The sequence below is a fragment of the Dipodomys merriami genome, unplaced genomic scaffold (genome assembly GCF_024711535.1).
Source record: "Dipodomys merriami isolate MVZ:Mamm:240054 unplaced genomic scaffold, mDipMer1.0.p SCAF_34, whole genome shotgun sequence".
NCBI classification, from domain to species: Eukaryota; Metazoa; Chordata; class Mammalia; order Rodentia; family Heteromyidae; genus Dipodomys; species Dipodomys merriami.
This window is the reverse complement of record NW_027204937.1, coordinates 10553713-10576957: the sequence shown is the minus strand read 5'-3', so window position 1 is coordinate 10576957 and position 23245 is coordinate 10553713. Positions and strand designations below refer to the sequence as shown.

General features: G+C 40.2%; 1 protein-coding gene across 6 annotated transcripts in view; it reads right to left on the bottom strand.

Annotated features, from left to right (window-relative positions):
- The window catches only part of Bend5 (BEN domain containing 5), an 845928-nt gene that overhangs the window by 58770 nt on the left and 763913 nt on the right, over positions 1 to 23245 (bottom strand). The window contains exon 1 of one of the 6 annotated variants that reach the window (XM_069987278.1): positions 15339 to 15666. The exons of the other annotated variants lie outside the window; for them this stretch is intronic. Within the exon in view, the coding sequence (XP_069843379.1) occupies positions 15339 to 15372 (34 nt within the window). The 5' untranslated portion in view covers positions 15373 to 15666. Of the gene's footprint in view, positions 1 to 15338; positions 15667 to 23245 lie in introns of those variants that run through there. 6 annotated transcript variants of the gene reach the window in all.

Sequence of the window (23245 nt, the reverse complement as noted above, 5' to 3'; positions counted from 1 at the left end):
CTAAGACAATTCATTTAAAGTCCCTGGCAAGCACACTGCCTCACATACAGTAGGTCCCAAATACTGTTAGTTGCTTTATTTTTATTACAGAAATTTCTATTACTTTTTCTTTTCAGGAGGTCATAGGGTAATGTCAACCCTAGATCTTCAGGTGCCAGTTAGTTTTGGATCAAGTATGATTTCCTCTCACACTCATGGCTGGGCAGCGCCTCTGCCTATTTGCCCCCCCCCCCATCCTTTCCTGGCCACTGGGAACAGTCCACCCTATTAATGAAAGCTGGGATCTTACTGAGATCTGTACTTTTATGAAGTTTGGGGATTTAAGCTCAGCTTGGGTTTTATTGTCTGCTTTGAAAATCATGTTCTGACTTTGTATATTTAAAACATGCCTTTGGGATTATGGAACACAGTGTTCTCAATCATAAAAAAAAAAGGATGAGTTATATGTTGTGCCTTTCTGTTTCCTTTTCTGGGTTCTCTTCTTATCTCTTTGCATGAATTTTTCTGTGATGCCTTATCTTATGTCCTAACTCATCTAAAACATTAGCTGTGAGGATCTGGAAAATTTCATACCACCTCACTCATTCATTCATTCACTTACAATTGAATGATTTATTGATGCATATTCTATGCCAGAATCATTGTTTAATGCTTGGGATCAGTAAATTACCACACAAAGTTTGCTTATTTATTTTGGGAAAATGGAACTTGTCTTTTAGTTTTATTAGAAAAATAAATGAAATAATATGTGTAAAACAGAGGAAAAGCAAAAACAAGACTGAACTTCGTTGAGGTTTTTACTCTGTTCCCAGTAATGAAGGTGCTTCATGTGCAATCATCATGATAACCTTGGAAAGTAATTGCTATTCCTGTTTTACAGAGGCATCAAGTTAGGTTTGAAGAGAGAAAGCGAGCTTGGGACCAGTAATCCTAGTTACATGGGAGACTGAGACCTTTGGATCCTGGTTTGAAGGTAGCTTAGGCAGAAAAGACCCTGAAACTCTTATCTCCAATTAACTACCAAAAAGCCAGAAGTGCATCTATGGCTCAAGAGGTAGAGTGCCTGCTTTTAGTGAAAAAGCTAAGGGATAGTAACTAAACTCTGAGTTCAAGCCCCAGTATCAACATTTTAAAAAAATAAAAAAGGAAAGTGAAAGTCCAAGTCATCTACAGAACTTAAACTTGCTACATAGCCTCCAGTGGTCCTGTACACTACTAGCCATTTAGTAGTTATGTTTGTTCTTGTCCTCTTTTTGCTGCTTATCATACATCTGATAGCACCAATGGTAGTTTAGAGAGGGTAATGAAAAGGTGCTGAAATACCCAAATCTTGGAAACAAAAGGCAAAGAAGACTTGTTACAGGAAAGGATAAATACATTAAGCTCAATTACATCAAGTCACTAGGGAATGGCTTTGAGGTCCAATGGAGGTTGGATTTACCAGCTCAGGGGACGTAGACTCTTGGAAAAAAGGAACGTTTTCTGTCCCAAGGCAGTCTCCTATGCTGTGACCTTCAAAGGTGAAATATTTAAAACTCTATCCTTTGGACTCTTAGCACTCTCTAGGTGAAGGCAGTCCTCAACAGCACAACCAACCAGGTATATTTTTCCTATTGAGATGCTTATTATCTATCATAGGCAAAAAGAACCTTCCTAAAAATACTCACTTAGGACCTGCACATTGTCAGGAAGCTGAAAGCATAGTAGGAAGTCAAATCACCGTGTTTACACTTGGCAAAGGGGCTGCAAAACTGCCCCCAAGCTAAACAGTCTGGATCTGTATACCCTCTTTCCCTTCCATCTCTCTGGATGGGTCACAGAAAGAGCACATAACAGATTTAGTAGCATAAAAGCCAGGCAAGATTTCCACATGATTTTAAAAAAACTTTTCTTTGGTAACAAATAAAGGTAGGATCAGGCCAGAGAGTGCTTGTAGCCACTAAGAAAACTTGTGAGCGTTACCAGAATGGAAAGACAGACATAGAAGAAGCGAAGCAGAGCTTTGCATGCAAAAAAGGGGAAAAAAATCTCTTCCTTGGCACATAGAAATTTCATTCCGAAGGTTCTTTTTTCCCCCTTTACTTGGCAATGTAACAAACACCTTAAAATAGAGTTATAAAACAGAAACAGATTCTATAGAAGCAAGAAACCAAGACTAAATGACTTCAGAGAACTTATAGTTCACATTTCTCATTCTAGAGATAATGAACCCAAGGCCATCAGACAATGACTTTCCCAAAGTTAAAATGTCTGTCACTGGCCAAATCAGTACTGGAGCCCAGCTCCAAGAGGGCCTTTCTTCTATCCTATACTGCCTTACTTTCGCTCCATTAGAAGTGAAGACCTTCAATAAAAGGTGATCTCATCTCTTCCACGGCTTACATAGTCCTAGATAAACATGTAAGTCATAATTTCCAAGATTTAATAGTGGAAGAAGCCTCTCTTAGCCAAAGAGGAGGTGTTACAAGGAACTTCTATCTCCCCTTAAATGTCACCTTCCCCTCCCAGTCTGTTTCTAATTCTGTACCCATTACATGCTGCCCTCTTCTGTACCCTGCACATCCCACACCAAACTAGAGTTTCTCCTGATTCCCTAATGCTGTGCTCAAAGCCTGAACCCAACCCATTTTAGAGGATTGTCTAAGTGTAGTTGAGGTAGTCTGGATCTACAAAGAGAGTTTACTGGAATGAAGGTAAAAGAAGAGGCAGTAGATGTTGTGAGGTGATCTGAGTCTAGAAATTACACAAACTTGAGCTTAACTCTTAGCCTACTAGCTGTGCAGATTAAGTCACTTGATTTATTAGATTTCTTCATCTGTGGGGTAGAGAGACAACTTCCAGGGCATTTCATAAAATTAAATGATGAGCATACAGAAAGCATCTAATACAGATCTTTGTGCATGGTGGGCCCTGAAACCCACAAAACAAAATACTGATTTATAAAGCTCTGGCATATTTATGGTCAATCACTCAAAAAAGTTTCTGGACCACCTTCTCTGTGCCAAATCTTATATTAGGTGTTGAGACAAACAGAAAGTGTCTCTTATCCTGCAGGAAACACCTTCAAGTGTGTTATGGATTTAATGTACCCCACTCCCCCAACACACATTAAAATATATCTTGAAGATACCACCCGTATCTGATAATGTGACCTGATTTAGAAGCAGAATCTTTGCAGATACAATCAGGTTATGGTGGTCCTTAGGGTAGGCTCTAATCCAATATGACTGGTAAACACCTTGTCAAGGCCAGAGACACAGAACGACATCTGCAAGCCCTCTAAAGAACAATACAGGGTCAATGGCCACCACTAGAAACTAAGATGAACAAGGTTTCTACCAAGAAAACATGGCTCTGTTTGTTTTGAACTTCTAGCCTCTAGAACAATGTGCAGATAAATTGCTGTTTGGGGCAGTTTTCAGAAACAGAAACAACTGGGACATATACAAGGGACAAACACATTTACTACAATAGAAGTAATTACACTTACTGAGTTCCCTGAGCTGAGCCTTTTACATTTATTTAATTATGTAATCTTAGTTAAGCTAGGGAGGCTTTTTGGGAGCCTTCAGGTTAATGAAAATATTGCAGAAGTAGAAGTAGTTTGTCTAAGAAAAGGAAAGCAAGTATTGGTCTGAGGATGGCAGGGAAGACCTCTCAGAGTGGACAGTGGAACTGCTATTTGGAGGATAGGTGAGTAGAAGTTTAGCAAGTATGTAAGGTAGGGAGCAAGGCTAGTGAGTTAAAGAGCCTAGTATGTGCAGAAGCAGGAAAGTGTAGACCTGTTTTAAAATTTTTAGCAAACTACAACTATTTAGGGATTACTAGATTATGATGCTGACATTCCTCTGCCTTCTAGACCTCCTCTACTTTGACATCCCAGAAACACTTCTGACTCAAATTGTCCCAAGTTGAAGTAGGTCTGTCTCTCTACCCCTGACCACACACCTCTATTTTTCCTATTGCCATCTCTCACTTAGTGACCTCAATCTCCACTGTGCCCCAAGTCTAGCGTAGCCAGGAGTCTCAGGGTGTCTTCATAACTCAGCTCTTGGAAACTGACTTCCCTGATTTCCACAAGCATTTCTGAGCTTTACTATCTCTGAATTCTCACTTGGCATAAGCTTCTAACTCTCCAGCTGTGTCTCCAGGCCATATTCCTTCCAGCCAAGCCTCTCTGCCAGATAATTAATGATCTGTAAACAAATGCTTAATTGCACCAGGGGAGCACATATTTAAAGAAACTTTGTGATAAAGTAAACATGAAAAACTCTCTCAATGTAACACTTAGTTTGCATTTTCATTTCACATATTAAATCTCAAGCTATTTTACAGTAGAACCTCCCAACCCCTCGCAACAAAAGACAAAAATCTACCCAATGGACAGATGGTATTATCTTTGAGGTTTATTCATGTGAAGTGCTTCCTGAAATACCTCTCTTTTCTTTCTTGGATCAGCCCCTTTGGCCCTCAGCTTCATGGGCACTTGCTGAGAGCAAGCAAATTTGGGTTCTTGGCAAGAAGCAGAAAGAACTGTGAACTAAGAATCTAATATATGAATGGCTCTTTTATTTATGTTCTTTTATTTTAGTCTGCACAGTCACCATTGTCATGAACTTCTATGTGTGGCAAAATAGGAAAGTTAACTACTTTACTCAAGCTGGTAGTAGCTTGTAAGGAGGAATAATTGACATTAAATATAATGATATTATTATCTCTATGTGCCCTCATTCAAGATGTTTAGATTATTTAATCAGCTCTGGTGCTCTTCCAAAGCAGACATAATCATCAGTCAGAGGATAGCCTTGTTGATTCCCTGAGAGTAAGCTGGTCACACGGTGCTTGGGACACAGAGCCAGAGTGGAAACTTTTCTGTGGGCTGCTGTGTCGGGGGTTTCTACCCTTGGGCTGGAAGCCAGGGCTAGGTGCTGTACAGAAGGGGCTGATCCAGCCACACAAGTTCTTCATAGAGGAAGCACCTTGTCTGGGACCAGAAATTGAACCCTCTCTAGGGAGTTTGTGAAGGTGGTGTTGGTGCAGTTCTTAATGGCCCAGCTGTTTCAGAAAGAGGAAGCATGGCAACATTTTTAGAATATTTGGTGTGGTGTGACAGACCCTGAGACTGTACCCACAGGAACACTTTCCCTGCTCATTTGTTTCAGAAAATACAGTGCTCATGGTGCACCTGCCCTATACCAGCCCCATGTCTTCAGCTGGGTCTATAGCCTCTCCCTCTTGGAAGGCCTTTTCCTATCTATACTTAATACATACTCAAGTTTGTCCCAACCTCAAACAAAGGAACAACAGCTACCTCAAGCCTTCTTCTAGCCCTGCCTGTCCTTTAATTACTTTCTTTATTCTTCCTCTTCACATGCAAAACTTCCTAAAGAAAATGCTGTTCACCCATACCAGCATTTGCTCACCTCCAATCCTACTGCATTCTTGCCTTTGCTTCTACTGAACTTGCTCCAAAAGTTACCAATGAATTAGTGATTTGATGACATTTTCCTTTGTTGTGGTTTATCTGCATCATTCACACCATTGACTTTGTTTCCCCCAAAATCTTTTTACCTGTTGGCTTCTTTCTTCTTATCTATTTGATAGTCTTCAATCTCCTTAGTAGGCTTGTCCTCCTTAAGTCCCATTTTAGATATTTGTAATCTTCAGAATTTCCCCATCTGTCTTTTGGCCTTTTCATTCTATATACTCATACATGGTGAGCAGACTTCCCTCCTAACATCCAGATCCCTATGCATACAGCTGCTTACTGGTACTAGACTGGATTCTAAGGTCTTAAGGACATTTCAGATATTCCTAACTCATCTCTTTACACCTTGCTATGGCCAAGTTAGAAATCTATGAGACATTCTTGACTCCTTCTCCTCTCACACTTCCTATTATCAAATTTCTATGGAGTCTATACAGCAAGTATAGTTCAGACTTATCTCTCTCTTGTTCCCCACTATATCCTTGTCAGTTTTTAATCTCCCTGCTCTTAATCTTACCCCTTCCTCAAGGCATTCTCCAATGCAAATCATGTTACTCTTTGAATAAGATTTTTCAAAGGCTTCTGATCTATCTTCACTTAATGTCTTATGTAATTTGAATCTTAGATGGTCTATCCTCTACCAACTCTCTTGGCTTAACACATGCTACGCTGTACCAGTCAGACTGTCCATCTACCTTGTTTTTCCTCCTCCTCACTATCTTTTCTCTTGATTTTTGCATATACATAGAGAAATTGCATTGTTATAATCCACTGGCCTTATTAACATCTCAACAGTTTAATATACATACTCATGTGGATTTATGTGTATATTTACTTCTATGGGATTTTTATCACATGTATAGATTTATATAAGCACCACATCATGAATTAACTGTTCTATTACAAGCATCAAACTGAGCTTGTTGGTCCTTCAACAGGCCAACTTCCTTTTGGTTCTAGGTCTTCATGAAGCTGTTTTATTTATAACACTTTCCCCCCAATACTAGTTATTATTTGTTAGATTACTTTTATCTTTCAGGCCTTAAACATCAATCTCTCAGATCCCACTTTTATTTGGGGCAATTGTTCTCTGTTTCATTAGCAATCTATGCTCTTCTTCAATCACACCATTTTCCTTTCCCTGGATAGGTATTAACTGTATGAAGGTAAGGTCTGGGTATAGCTTGTTCAGTTCTATCATTTTAACATCTAGAATTGTACTTAAAATTAGGAATTCCTCAATTAACATAGGTAGGAATAGTGATTCATAAATGTTGATGAATCCAAGGGGGTGCTTTCATCTAAGAAGCATCAAATCATAAAATAGGCAACACTAGAGCAATGATTTAAATTAGTGCTGTTTTGGTGGGAAGCAATGGCCATTGTGGGGATCTTAAGTATCTGTTTTTCCCTCTCAGATTCTGGATATCCAGGATTAGGCACAGCCTGCACCAGAAGAAACCTTAATTAACTATGTTCATGTGCATAGAACCTTTCAGTAAAGTTGGTAGGTCATTTAAGAGGAGCAGACACCATGTTAATGAGTTTAAAATATGATTTCAAAGACTTCAATTGGACAGTTTTCTCAGTTTCAGGTTTTTGTTGTTGTTGGTGGTGGTAGTTGTGGTGCTTGAACTCTATAGTGCATGAGCACTATCCCTGAGCTCTTTTGTTCAAGGCTAACGCTCTACCACTTTGAGCCACAGCACCACTTGCAGTTTTCTGGTGGTTAACTGAAGATAAGATATCCTGCCTGGGCTGGCTTTGAACCCTGATCTTCAGATCTCAGCTTCCTCAGTAGCTAGGATTACAGGTGTGAGCCACCAGCACTTGGCTTAACAGTGAATTTTGATCCTAACCACAAAATTGTTCTAATTCTAGCATAGTTCCTGTCACTATCCACCATGAGATACATAGAACATTTTCCACAAGAACAGACAATGTAGGGGCAAACCTGTGATATAGACTACTCTGACACAAGGAAGGCAGAACACAAAGCCCATGTCTCCCTAGGAAATCAATAAACATCCATCTCATACTCTAGAGAGAAAAATAGAATAGCTAATAGAAGAGCTAAAACTGGAAGGGCCATTGTGGCTTGAATGTACATGGGTACATGTATGTGATTCTCTCTCTCTCTCTCTCTCTCTCTCTCTCTCTCTCTCTCTCTCTCTCTCTCTCTCTCTCACACACACACACACACACACACATACACACACACCTTCTACAGTATAGAGAATGTGAACTCAGCTCACTGAATATAGTGCAAGTGTTAATATTTCATATGTAGGTTTAGATCTGAAAGCCTCTTTCCCATTTCTGAACTCACCAAAATTAATTTTACCAAGGATAACTGACCTTTGACTTAGAAACATGAAATTAAAGATTTTCCCTTAACCTCAAACCAGCATTCTCTAATACGCTTTTACCCACCAACCAGTGACCTATTTAACACCCCAAACTGGCCACATTAATCTTCCTCTTAAAGCCTTTCACTGGCTTTTTTTCAGCCTAGATTTAGGATGGAGTTCAGACTCCTTAAACTTCCAGATCCAGTAGAACTTTTGTTTCCTCTCTAGCCTTATCTTTTCTTCCTTTTCCTTTTCTCTTTTCATTTCCCCTTACTTTTCTCTTCCCCTTCCACTTTCCTGTCCCCTTTCCCTTTCCCTTCCTTTTCCTTCTCTTTCTTTTCTTCATTTCTTGAGACAGGGTCTAGCATAGCCCAAGCTGGCCTCAAACTCACAACCCTCTGACTCAGACTCCCTAGTGTTGAGATTATAGGTATGTACCACCATGCCTAGTTGATCATATCAAGCTATTTTATGTTTATGTTATGTTCCCCAAATGGATTTGTCATGAACCTTTTGAAGGATAATATCAGCCAAAAGGTCCAGGCCAGCTTGCCACCACCCCAACTCATGGTCTTGGGTCTTGCCATAAGCTACCATGCAGGGGAGGGTCTTGGGTCTTCCCATAACTCAGGCCAGCCCTTCTACAACTCACCATCCTGTGGCTACTGCCCAGGAGAAGGTCTAGTTTGTTTCAAACAAATCAATCACCATCTGACAAACTGACGAAAGGGAGGAGAAAAAGGTAGAGAGGGACAATAAAAAACAGCCAATCCCAGTTTCCAGGTCTGGCTGCTTATTCTTCTAAGTGGCCTTTATTAAATAAATAAATCTTTATAATTGTGTTCCTCATTCCTGATTTTATGTCTATACTATCAGAGTACAAGTACCACTCTTGTACATTGCTTTGCCTAGCTAACTACTTCTTAACCTTCAAGATTCATCTTAGTCATTATTTCTTTCAGGGAACCTTCTAGGACTCTTGAGTTAGGCTACTTTCTTCTCACTATGTATTATCTTTCTGTTTATTCCTATTGTGTCCTTTTAATATTGCCAATTAGGATATTTTATTTATGTGTATGCATCTCCAACAGTCAGGGTTTCTAGAGATGAGGAACTTCATCCTAATTATTTCTCCCGTTCAATTTTCAGCACTGGGTCTGGTGCTTTAGAAGCTCTTGATGCATTCAGGTGAAAAAAAAATCTGTGAGGAGCATTGAGCATTAGTTTGTCAGATGGTGACTGATTTGTCTGAAACAAACTAGACCTTCCCCTGGGCAGTAGCCACAGGATGATAAGTTGTAGAAGGACTGGCCTGAGTTGTGGGAAGACCCAAGACCCTCCCCTGCATGGTGGCCTATAGCAAGACCTAAGACCCTCCTCTGAATGGTTGCCATGAGTTGGGGTGGTGGTAAGCTGGCCTGGACCATTTGGCTGATATTATCCTTCAAAAGGTTCATGACAAATCCATTTGGGGAACAGGTACATCTTTAACATAAGCATTCATTGAGCATTATTCTATGTACCAGAAACTGCTAGATTTTTCATATACTTAGGACCATCCAGTATGTTTAAGAAAGACTCTCCACCCATTTAGACTTCAATAAATATGCTTCTAGTAAAACTCAGAGACTGCCTCCAGGCTCTGCCTTTGAACCTACCCTCCATTACAGTCCATGGCTTATACATTCATGTTTTGCTATTTATCCTTTCATCTCATATTTAGACTTGTCTGTTTTTCTAGCTCATTCAGAACTCCAGCTCTGACTGTTTCAGTTTCACTTCCCTCTCTGACCCCCTCTCTCCCTACCCTTTCTCTCATCCCCGCATCCCCACCCGGGACCACTACCTCCCACTCCCAACATCAAGTTCTACCTGGTTATGTTCCACCTCAGAGGACAGCCCAAGCTCATACCCTCAATATTTCAGATCCTTGAGTATATGAGAAAGAAAGAGAAGAAGTAGGCTTGATTATGTCACCATTCCAGTGAAGGCAGGAAATTCACTCAAGATGTCCAAGGTCATAGGACTTGGCTCTTGCTCAAAGCCAAGCTCCAGACATGGTATTTCTTCTTCTGTGAAAGTAACACAGTTCTTCCAACCATTCCTTGCAGGTCCACCCATTTGTCAATTTCACACTCTGTTAGGAGTTTTACCCAGCACCCCCTCTCAATGTCCAGCTTAAGCCCAAAAGAGAGAAGAGCTTTGGCAAAAGACACAGTGCAAGGGTCATGCTCAAACCAGTATGCCTCTGGGTAGTGAATGTCCTGTACTGTCTCTGCTACTTTTTCCAAAGGCACTTGGAATCCTCTTTTGAATTTGCTTTGGCACTAAAGAAGAAAAGCTGTCAAATTCATCTTCTTGACAGTTTTTCTTGGTACTTGATACTAAATCCCTCTGTGAAAAAACCTATATACCCTCAGCATTTTCAGTCATGACACACAACTTAAAGGAATTGTGAAAATTTGGGAAATATAGATCTCTTCCATGTCCCTGGAACACTAGGCTCTGAGGTGAAATTTCTGAGGTTATGAAAAGAGAAAGTGCTTTGCTATTAGACAAAATTGGGTTAAAATCCTGGCTCTTTTGGAGCTGTGGACCTTGGAAAAGGTACTTGAGAATTATCCTATTTTCTATCTTCTTCTTTATTTTTTCACTCTAGACAATCTTTCAACCAATCCTGCCAATTTCACCATCTAAGTGGTTCTTCTGTTTCAATAGTTAAGTGTAGAGGCTTTGGAGTGAGACTGTCTGGGGTCAGATCTTATTTTCTGACTATATTGTCATATCAGTTACCTCTGCATCTTTGTGGCCAAAATAACCAATTGAATGGAGGTAAGATTTATTTTGGCTCACAGTTTCACAGCGTTCACCCATGGTTACTTGGCTCTGCTGATTTGAGACCTGTGGTGAGGCAGAACATCATGGTAGTGGGACCATATGGAGCAGAGCTGTTCAACCCATGACAGCCAGGAAGCAGAGAGAGGAAGACCGGAAGGGGCCAGGAACAAGATACCCCCCAAGAACTTGCCACCCCCCACATACAGTGACCTGCTTTCTCCAGTTAGGTTCTATCTCTCAAAGTTTTTAGAATCTCCCCAAATAATACCACCAGCTAAGGAGCAACTATTCCACCCAATGACCCTGTGGGGGACATTCATTATCCACCCATTAACAGTTATATGGAGTAATTAATCTTTCAACATCTCAGTTTCCTCATCTACAAAATGGGGATTAAAGATCTTGGGTTGTTAAGATTCAATGAAATAATCCCTATAAAGGGCTAGTATAATTCCTGGCTTAGTGTAAGAGCATATAAAATTATACTGGCCCTCATTATCTTTTTGTTCAGTCCATAATGATCTCAGCTTTACACTGCCATTCATACTCCTCCTCCCCGCCAACCCATGATTATCCTGACTGGTTTATCTCCTTCACAGACTCCCTTCCAGTCCATTCTCTATACCATAGCCAAAGCTTCCTTTCTAAAATGCACTTTGGATCATGTGATTTCCAGATGAGAAATTGTGCCATGATGTCCCATTATGCAATTGCACACGGATAAAGCTTTTTGGAAAAGATCCTCAGTTATTGGTCTTCTTTCATACTTCCCAATGATTCTGAGAGAAACCCTGTCTCCTGCCATGTTATTGCCTCAGAGTGTTTAAGTAAATGTTCCAAGGTCATTGGTCAAGGTGGGATTTATACTCAAATCTCTCTGAGCTCAGAGCTTGTACTCTATTCATTTGCCCCTCTCATACCCTATCCATAACTAATAAGAAGAGACATCTGATATGAAGTAAGGGAATGCTGTATTAGGTGAGAAAGAGTAGCTGGGAGGGATATACCAGGGCAAGCTTCTTGCCTGAGGAAAGCCTATTGGAGGGTTTAGAGCATTAGAAACCCGGAGGGAGAGTGAGGGTAAATAGAATGATACTGGAGAAAACGTGGAAGTGGCTTCTGAATTCTTTGGTGAGATGAAGCAAGGTTCAACTTTGGATATGTGTACCACAGATAATGTTTTCTTTCCCAGTACTGGCAAAACCACAAAGCTCAGGGGTTTTGTTCTAGTTTTCAGTTACTTCATAGTGGAGGTAGAAGGAACAGGTTAAGTCTCAGACCTTCCCAGATAGCTCTCTGATAGTCACAGACAAACAAACCTTGGTTGGTTAAGAAGGGGATAAGACCCCCTCCTTGAGTTCTTATTATGAGACAACCCTGCAGTGATGCCAGTGAAATATTCACCATTTGATCTCAAACATCCCTAGAACTTTCTGGGCATCAGACTCTATAACAGAGATGAAGAAAACAATCTAAGATGGATCCTAGACTCAAAACACTCATGATTTGGTGGAGAGAATATCCCATATACAACAACAACACTGTGGGAGGGGTAGGGAATGCTCAGGGAAGTGTTCTTAGAAATGGTACCTAAGTAAATTTCTAAGTGAGCATTTCACATTGAAGGGATGCTTCAGTTTATTTTAAAGACAAATGTGAGACATTGTTGTTATTGTTGTTGTTGTTATTGCAATTGCAGAACAATATGCTCTTACTTGGCATCGTGGAACATTCAGAATACGCAGGGTAGAATAGCTGTGCAGTAGAATCCCTGGATCGGGAATCTTTTATATAGTTCCATATCCTTGTGGAATTTCCTCAGTTCTAAACCAGGAATGATAGCAAAGATTTCAAGAGTATGGCAAAGTTTGCAAGTGGCATCAAAGGGGAAATATACTCTCTGGCTATATTATGGGTCCATTGTAGTAGTGTAAAAGGATGGTAGGTTAGAATAAAAACAATTCTGCCATTTACAAGGTATAAGACTCTGCCAAAGTTATATACCAATGAGCTTCAGTTGCTTCCTTTGTCCAACAAGGCAGTATAACCTTGCCTAGCCACTAAATAGTAGCTACTGGTTCCTGTTTTCCATCCCCATAATGTTCGGTTGGCCCCTTCCTCAGTCTCTTGCCCCATCTATGAGCAGGACAGGACAGCAAGGCTCTGTGTAGAGAAAGAATGAGAGAATGTTCTCTAAGGGCTGTTTAGCTTTGACATCCCATGCATAAAACAACAGCCATATTGGACTATTGCTTAATTCTATCCAAACTGCCAGATAGGCATTTGAATAAGTAATCTAATATATACATTTTGATTCTATTCAATATTCAGGTCGTCTTCTGGTTGGAATGAGTATTCAGCATGATGATTGCTTAGAAACATACCATTCCAAATACAAATGAGAATGTTTTTTTTTTTTTTTTGCAATATTCAGTTCAGGGAGGATGGGGGGTATGAGATTAGGTTCTGTAAATAATCACATCTTTCACATCTTGGATGCCTATACACATAGTTGTTATATGCATTTCTTCATAGCCTTGTATATGCAAATCCTTAGACTCCTAGAGGCCTGAGTATACCCCCTGTGTTGAATCAATTTCCACATGAAGACAGTAGAGCAGGGCAGAAAGATATGTTCTCTCATCTGGCTTTTGAGGCCCTGCTACAACATCCTCCTCTCATAATAAGCAGTGCTCTGGCTCTCTTACAATTCCAGCAGCGACAGGAAACTCCTTATTTCTTAAAGCAGCTAAGCACATTGGTGGATAGTTTTGACTTGGGAAAATATCCACTCACATTGATTAATATCCTTAAATCTAGTATTCTTACATTGATCCTTGTTCTAGATTCTGTTTCTTCTGTAGGACTTAGGTGTGATAGCCCACACCTATAATCTCAGGATAAGGTGAGAAAAGCATGAGTTGGAGGGTAGCCTGGGATACACAGCAAAATGATTCCCTTTTCCCCTCCAAAAATATATCAATCCTGCAGGGATTGATGGCAATGACCCCTACCCTCCTACCACGTTAGCCATTCCAAGGAAAACCCATATGCCATCCAATTATAGGTTTATTTTTCCTTTTTCATCCTGGGAGACATCAATGGCAAAAGCTATCTCATGATACCCTGGTGAATTTCTTTTTCTCTGGCCTCTTGTCCTTCAGTATAAAAAAAAGAAGCTTTTAAAGTACCAGAGGCAAAGTAGCTGTCTCTGAGGAAGAAAGCTTTTGTGGGCTGACCATTCCCAGCTAAGATCTCTATTCTCCCCTGTCTGGTCCCTAAGGAACACTATTCCTCTGGAGCTAACACTCACATTTTCCTTTTTTCCAGCCAAATCACAGCTTTTAGATGTTCCCTGTGCAGATGTGCAGGATTCTTGCACACATCTGCATATCAGAGGGGGTAGGGGAAGTTGCTTGGCAAGAGGCCCTGGCTCAGCAGGAGTGCTTCATTGGCAAAACATGAGTTGTGAAAGGATATCTCCCTGTACTGTTCTTGGCCAAGGAACTCAGACAGAGAAGAAGCTGCACAGGACTGCTGGAGGTGGGGGGGGTAGGGTGCGCGTGTTGAGGAAATGGGTACATCTACTTACTTTCTTTTGGGGACTGAGAAAGTCAGTGAGCATATTTTAGGACCAATAACTGTTGTCTGAAGTAACGATACAAAGAGAAGAAAGAGAAAATGCATTCATTTACCTTTTTATCTTAGAGTAGCCTTGTAAAAGGTCTGATTTGTATTAAGTGAGTGACCTACTTCATATCCAAGATCTGCCTTTTAAAAAATCTGAGATCTTGGATAGGTACACTCTAATTTGTATAGAGGTGTCCATGTCTTTAAATAGAATGATATTAGCTCCTAGTGCATAGGACTAAGGAGAGGATTAAACGAGATAATCCCCATAAAGCACTTACAGAATGAGTGATGTGTTTAGCAAATGGTAACTCTTTTTGAACACTTTGTTTATTATCTATTTATTATGTGGCCGGTTTCATTATGAACATCTTAAGCATTTTGTACTATTTATTTCCCACAATAAAGCTCTAAGATAGGTATTACTACACTTCTTTTCTTTTTTAACTAAATTCAATCAATGTACTAAATTGACATAGTAACATACTCCCCAAGGCCACATGGTATATATAGGAACAGCTAGAACTTTAAGTTAGACCATAGTATGTCAAATGGAAATGTCATTAACAAGGCAAGGCTAGAATTGGAGAGTCCCAAGGAAAAGAAGGCCTATGTCTATATGAATAGTTCAAGAAAGAAGAGAATACTGTATCTTGTTCAGAGAGGCTGACATCACAGATGAAAAAATGTGCTGAGTATCTTCAGATTGGATATATAAAGCATTTAAAGGAAAATTCAGAGGGGGTAGGGGAAAAAATTAAACTGAATTAAAATACAGGAAAAGAAAAGTAGCACAGAATCCCAGGAAGTGGCTATGGCTATAGCAAGTCACCATGAAGAATGAGCCATGAGGCACGGGGTAGAGCTACCTGGCCATGATCAGGTTCTTTCCTTTCCTGGACCTGTGGAAGGGGACAGTAACACCTAGACCATATAGTAAAGACTAAATAACTGGGCTACACAGAAAGATTTACAATATTTATAGTATAGCTGCTCAATATATACATCTAGAGGAAAATATTTAAACTCACGTTTTGGAAGAAATGATTCAAGGAAGTGAAACATAGGCTATCATGTTTAACCTTTTGATTTGGGTTGTAGATTTAGTCTAAACTTTGAAAGATTGTTGGAGTAGACTCCTTAGACGAGTTTTGTCCACAGGATCCTTGGAAGCCAAAAGGAAATGCAATAACCTTACTTTAGGGAAAGAGGGGTGTTACAGTGGGGGTCTGACTATGATATAGCTTCTTAGGTCAGCTCTGTGGACCTGTATTTGAGCCTCAAGGAAAGATTGGCTCCTAGTAGATGCTACTTCCTAAGGGCCACAAAGCTGTAAGTTTAGAGTGAGTAAGGTTTATCTTATGTTTAGACTGAAGAGTGTGGATTTGATTGTTATCTCATAGCTTGTTCTCATAGCTTGACATCATAAGCAGATGGAGCCTTGGTTGGAACACAAGATTTTTCCTGGTGGATACTGAGAATCCTGAGTAGGGTAGCATACTCTCAAATGTAACAAGCAGGGACCCACACAGAATGGGCTAAACAAGATACAACATGGTAGACACCATGTAGAAATGGATCGCATCCTTTGTGAGGTCACTTGGAGATATTTATAGACTTGTGGGAGGCCAGTTCTGCAGGGTAGGGGTGCAAAGTAGTAAATTACTAGTGATTATTGTAAGCAAGATCCCAAGTATGCCCTCAGGCTAGAATTATTTGGAAAAATATTGGTTACGTAGTTCATGTTTATATTCCAAATCACTCCCAGAAGCCTGGTTTTTAGATATCCTTGGTTTACAATCCCAGTTCTACCATTTGTGAGTTGTGTGACTTTAGCCATGTCACTTCACATATTTGAGCCTGCATTTCTTTATGTGTACAAAGGGGTCATTTGTGCATAGTGTATAGAATACTTCTAGACATGTACAAGATATCCAGTAAATTTCAGAAAGTATTTTCTCTAGAGTTTCAACTCTGGAAGCATTTATTGGTGTTCAACAAATAAATGAGCATATGATGAGCTAATGAAAACTTAGAGTTTATCTGTCCCCACATCCTAGGCCAGCCTCTACCAACTGGCACAGAGAGTGGGGCTGCTGCCTTCCCACGGTCACTCATCTGACGTAACCAGTTCAGAACTGCCTGCTCTTTGTTTCTCTTTTAAATTCCAAATTTTGGGTTTGACCTTTGGAAGATGCTAGTTGGTAAAAGGCCCAGGCATTCCCACATGCTGATTGTCTGCTGTGCTTGGGTCCAGTCCCTACATATGGAACAGGACAACAATACTCGTAAGTGAGCCTCTGTGGAGGCCGCTCCCTCCTTCCCAACCCGTTCTCTGGAAAGTATCAAAAATAAACAAGAGCACATGTAGCAGGAGCATTCCTCTCTGCGGTTGTGTTGCCAACAGATGGGTCACAATAGGTGATCCTCCTGGGCACCCATCCTGAGCAGATTGGGGTAGAGAATTGATTTGGTAGTTGCTAGATGAAGAGAAACTCCAGTTCTTCAGATCAAACTCATGTGTGTTCAAAGGCTTGGGACTCACTTCTGTGACTACTTGGCAGTGGTACACAATTTTCCTCATTTCCCTCTCCCTTCCCTTCTCCCTCTCCCTCTTTTTTCCTCTTTCCTTTCCTCATTTTTATCTCTCCTCTCCTCTCCCCCTTCCCCCCTTCCCACCCTTTTACTCCCCACTCCCTTTCCCTCTCCTCCTTTTATCCTCTCTCCTCCTCTATTCTCTCCCTGTCTTCCTCTCTCTTCCCTTTCCTTCCCTTTCCCCTCCTCCTTCCCCTTCCCCTTCCTCTTCCCCTTCCCTTTCCTTTCTTTTCCTTTCCTTTTTTTGCTGGGATTGGAAGCATTGCTTCAAACCTACCAGGCAATTACCTAATCAATCATTCAAATCTATCCCCAACCCCAATCACAATTTTTCTTAGGGAAGATTTGAAAAGAGAGTTGCCCACAGTCACACTGACCTCAAGAGATAGAGCCATGACCTTAGATTCATTCCTCCTGAATCCAACTTTGGTGGCTTTGCTCTGCTCCCAGGCAATTTGTTTCAAGTATCCATGGTGGCTTCCTATTTTTCAAGGGTCTCAAATTTATGTGTTCTAGTCTAGCCCATAATAACTAAGAGATTTGGTATTCATTCTACCTTTCTAGACTTATTTCAGACTCAACAATTGGCTTAGACTAGTTCTACTCTTGAAAAATTGATCTAAATTTTCCTCTAGGATTTTTGGTTTTTTTTTTTTGCTTTCACACTGTTGTAGTATCCCTGCTTCCTCATTAAGTTCATCTTCTTGACTCTGCCCTATCTGGAACTTTCTGACTAAAGTTCATCACTTTAGAATGCCTTTGGGGCTTATCTAGACAGGGCTGTATCATGTGGGACATATGGGGTCTGATTATAGCCTCCTTCTAAAGGGGTGAATGCACCAATGTCACAGCCCAACAGGCCTCAAGGGGGTGTGAGATGAAAGATAAGGAGCTCTATAGCAAGGTCTCACGGAGAAATGGAAAACTGTGGGAGATAACTTGGAAGGTCAAGACAGAAGACAAACTCAGGAATATCTGTTTGGAATGTAGGGAAGCATGGCCAAGGAAAGCGATAGGAGATTGCCACCTAAATAAAGCTGGCACAGACAATACTAGGTGAGTCCTCTTACAGGTCTGGGAATGGCCTTTAGAAGCATTGAAATGGACAGAAGCTCCCAGAGGATACATCAGGCCAGGAGGGAAATTTTCCAAGTCCAAGGGCTGTCCAGTAGAAGCTACAACCTGAAGTCAGAAAAACAGCTGTGCTCTTAGGAACAGAATTATAGATTATGCGATGGGGGAGAGGTTAAGTACGCTTTTTTGAATGAAGAGAAATTTGGGTGGTTATGGGACATGGAGAACAGAAAAAGGAAGTAGATTGGGAACTTCATGTTAATTTACAAGAACTTCAGATAGCCGTTCCTATTTTTTTTTCCTGTTTCTGGATTATACTATACTGAGCTGAACAAATTCAGCACTTTCTTATTTTATTATTCATCAAGCTCTTGTGAGCCTGCTCTGTCAGATCCTATGATAAACAATGGGGAAATAAAAATATATCAGATACATTCTTGGAATTTAAGGATTTCACTTCTAGGAGAGAAACATTCACGAAAACTCAGAAAGTGTCCTGAGAGCCCTGAAGAAATAACTAACCCAGATCAGAGGCAGAGTTGGGAGGGAGAGGAAAAACAATGGATTAGGGAAAGTTTCTAAGGTGGTTAAGAGGAAAATAATATAACATGTAAAGAAAAATATTGTCTGGTTATTTTCACAGAGACAGAGTCAAGCTTAGGGGATGAACTGGCCTCCAAATAAAATATATTCAGTTCAGAAGTGGATCTTAGCAATGGACGAGCCAAGTAATTCTCTGTGGATATCCAGATTAGCAGGCACATGACATCGGGGAGCTCTGGACTCTAGGCTGAGGTTCAAGAGGAGAGAAAGGGTTCTAGGCTCCAAGGAGAGAGAATGACCCCATCTAGAGAGCCTCAGCTTGATGACAGAAACTTCAGGAATAATCTTTACCATTTTCCACCACCTGGCTACCAGGTCTCTCTGCATTAGGTTTTCAATTCAAAGTTCCATCTACGAATAAAGTTTTACTTGTTTCTCATAGGTCAGGCATTGAGTATCTTGGTTTGGATCCTTGGTAGGAAGGAATAAGTGGTCCTGGGATGAAAGGGGTTGGAGGTAGATCCCAGCACTAAATTTTACCACCCCTAGTTTGTGTGGATTCTTTTGATCCTGTTCTCTGCTTCGGATGAGGGCACTGGGGATGATTTGGGCAATTTGGGATTGCATTGTTTCTAATCATTTGAATCTTACCAATTTAGCATAAAAAGAGCTCTCATTTTAGCTTAGCTCAGTTCTGCAGTGCATTTTGCACTGTGGTATGGTGCCTAGGTGATAAAGATACCTTACATTGTGCATGCATTTGTCTCGGGGAATTACAAGCAAAAGTTGGCTGAGGTTAGGCTTGATTTTTGTATTTTTGGTCTAGACCAACTAGATGCCATTTGCTTGCTGACAGGGACATTAAAAAGGTACTTGATTTCTGTTTCACTGAGCTATGTATGCCCATTAGCTACTTTTGTTGTTACTCAAGGTGCTATTTTAATGATAATAGTAATTTTTCAAACAGCCCAGAAGAGAGTACTTGATTCTTTTTCAATCACATCCTTTTCTTTCCCTTTTAACTCTGTTGAGCAGAACTGAGATGAATCTCAGAGTCAACTAGAGTGGGCAAATTACCAAGAATAAATGCAGTAATAGCCATTAATAGAGCACAATGGTATATTGGAAAGGACATTGACAAGAGTCAGATGGAACTAATTTTGAATCTGCGCTTAGCTGACTAGTTCACTGGCTTTTGATAAGTCACTTCACTCTTAGTTTCCTCCTCTACAAAAATAGGGAAAATAATTACTTCCAGAAAGGACCTCTGGGACAAGTAAATTTTATTTAATTATTCAGGAGTTGAGCCCCATGGTATATTCCTTCTGTGCCATGGGTACCTACAGAGCATCTGGCACACAGTTGGTAGACAGCAAAGGAGAATAGCTAGTAACATTCATTTGAGAAATAATACATTGTGAATTTCCAGCCAGATCCAGAGAGACAAAGAAAAAGAAGATCTTCTCTATATGGATCTAGAAATCAGACAGGCTGAATGGGTTAAGAGTTCAAAGCAGTTCTAATGACAACACTAATGTTATTTGCCTATTGCTATCCTCTCAGCTTAGACTCAGATATGCTCTCTTCCTGAAAGCAATTCCTGTTTCTCTAAAACATCTTTAATGTAATTAATATATTCTATTATTTTTGTTCTGGCATTAACTCCACAAGCTAAATAAAACATGGGCAGATTTTAGCCATTCACTGAGAAACTGCTGTTGCTGTTGCTGCTGCTGCTGCTGCTGTTTCGTGTGTGTGTGTGTGTGTGTGTGTGTGTGTGTGTGTGTGTGTGTGTGTGTGTGTGTGTGTGTGTGTGTGTACAGGGGAAGAGAGAGGAAGAGAGATAGATACAGAGAGAGAAATACCAAGTTTTACTGATTTATAGAATTTTCCAGTCTGTTACTCATGACTTATACTGTACAACTTGAAATTTACTTCCATTCTGGCATCTTATTGGTTAATAGGAGATGGAATCTTGCAGCTTTTTCTGCCTGGGCTAGTTTTGAACCAATAATTTCCAGGTCTCAGCCTAATAAATAGGATTAGAGGCATGAGCCACAGGTGTTCGGTCACATATGACAGTTTTGAATATACTAATTCCTAACCACAGGCATCCTCAATCACCAGAGAAGTGTTCTATTAAGTATGTGTTTCACTTGTCCACTTGAAAGGCCCTTGTTTGACTCAACCAACCTCTAGCATTAAATGAAATAGAGAATAGAAAGCACTTGATGCCCTTAAGTCACTCCATGGAGTCAGATGACCTTGTTTATCACCTAGTTTTGCCTTTTAGAATCTCAGTGTGAACTCAGAAAAATTATTCAACTACACTGAACTTTAGGTTCTTCATATCTCAAATGGGTATTATTATGGAGATGATCCAAATAATTTCCCAGTGTTCTATTTATAAACTAAGGCATGCTGTCTTGGCAAAAGGTGCATTAGTATTAAACCTGTGAAAAGCTGGACACCTATTACATTTTATGCAGTCTGGATCAAGTTGTCCCCCTTCCCACACTGCTGATCTTGGGTTTTTCTCAATAGCTTTGGTCAGCTAAATTCTAGCTAACCATTGGGGGTTGATTCTCTGCTCTCCCTACCTGTCAAGAGCCATCTACCACAGTAGATAAACCAGAAGCCCAGCTTGGTGCTTCTTGGATCTCCCTCCTTACATTTCTGATACAGCAGAAACAAAGAACACAATGGCCAGGGCCAATAACAGTCCATAACCCTAGTCAGTGTGTGTTTATGAGCAGTTGTAGAAGTACCTGGGAGATGCAGATTCATTTGGGGTTGGTAGAAGAAGAGGCTGCATGTTCAGCAGGCAAAAGCCTGAAATATCCCTGTCTGTTCAGGGCCTTGGTGCATTACTATGCACTTGAGTCTGCAGTCACACTAGGAATATTCCTAGGATTAGGCCAAATTCCTATCTGAGAGCCAAATTTGGAAAGGCCACCATTCTCCTTCAGAAGTAAATGATTTCACCAGCTCCATCCTCCAGCTGTGCAAATTGGTTAATTACCATGGCTGTAATTTGCAATCAATATTATCTCCTTGGCATCTACTGCACCGAAGGCAAATATTTACGTCCACATTTGAAAAGGGGCACATGGTCTTAATTAGAAGCCATACATGGAACACTGAGCTAAGTGATTCTGAAGGCATTGATGCCAGGGTTTTTTGTTTTGTTTTGTTGTGTGGTTTTTTTCTGTTTTTTAGTCTGGAAGATTTGAGGAAGAAAACACAGGCAGATGATAGATCAAGGCCCTGATTTTCACAAGCTAAAAACAAATGCAGCCACTAATCCTAGGACACAAACTTAACCACTGAGAAATGGGAGAAATGCTTTATGTACAAAGCTGCTTGCCAGAACCTCTTATAATGGTAAAATGACATTCACTTAAAATGTTAAATAAGAAGGAGCTATTTACTTGATGGAGTAGTATCCAGCCATCAAAAATAATGGTTATTAAAAACTACATATCAGCATAGATAATTATTTCTATGGTTAATTGATAAAAAGAATAACAAATGTGGGTGATAAAAGTGGAGATTGCCATAGTGAATCTGGGGAAGGAAAGGGGAGTAAGAAAATGGTGAGACAAAGGACAAATGGTGAACCAATGCAACAGCGATATTTATAAGACACTATGTTGGAAATGAACTTTACAGCTTGGTGGGAGTGGAGTCAGGAGGGAGGGAAAGTGAAAGAAAACAAGGGAGAGGGCAACAATGTTCGACAAGAAATGTACTCATTACCTGACTTATATAACTGTAACCCCTCTATATATTACCTTAAACAAAATTAAAAAAATTAAAAAGAGGAGACTGGTTGTCTATAGAGTGACTTGGAGACTACAAAAGTAGTTTGGTGAAAGGTATAGATTGGGAACTATGAAATGCTAGACTTACAAGAGCCCCTGGAAATGCCTGAATTAAGGGCACAAGCTTCCAAATGGGAAGCACATTAATTTATAGAATCTCAAGGAATTCTGCCCTCCTTGCAAGACTCCGACTTTAGCCCACCATCATTGGTATTTTTGTCTTCCTTCTAATATTCTCACCAATAAGTTGTCTTATGGCTGCTTGAACACATTAAATGCTAGCCCTATTATCACCTAAGAAAGCTGATGGTAACTTAATCAAGATTTTTCTGTTGAGCTTAAATGTGTCTACTCCCATGGACTTCTTACTTATGAAGCACACAGAACACTTCTACCCCTCCACTGTGCTGTGTGCTCTTAAATTGACTTTCTCTGTTAGTCTTCCTAGCAACCCTTTGAAGTCAACACAATTATTATTTCCCCACTATAGATGAAAGAAAAAAAATGTAATGAGAAGCTATGCAGATTTCCTTTTTTCACCCCCAGAGTTATCTGACTTTAGTATTCTGTAGTTCTGAGTGCCTTCTGTGCTCCAATGGTTTCCTTAGAAACACTCCAATTTAAAGTTTGGGCATTTGAGTTGAACATTAGGTTCTCCATAGACTAATAATTGGAACAGAAACCATCATTCCTTGTGATGGTTATGTCTATGGGACAAATTGACCAGGCAACAGTGTGTCCCCCAATTGGCCAAATATTATTCTGCGTGTTTTATGAGAGTGCTATGATTGAGTTTATCATATAAATTGATAAACTTAGGGTTTCCATAATATGAGTGGGTTTTATTCAATTAGTTGAAGGCCTGAACAGAACAAATGGCTAAGAGGGAATTACTGCCTTGA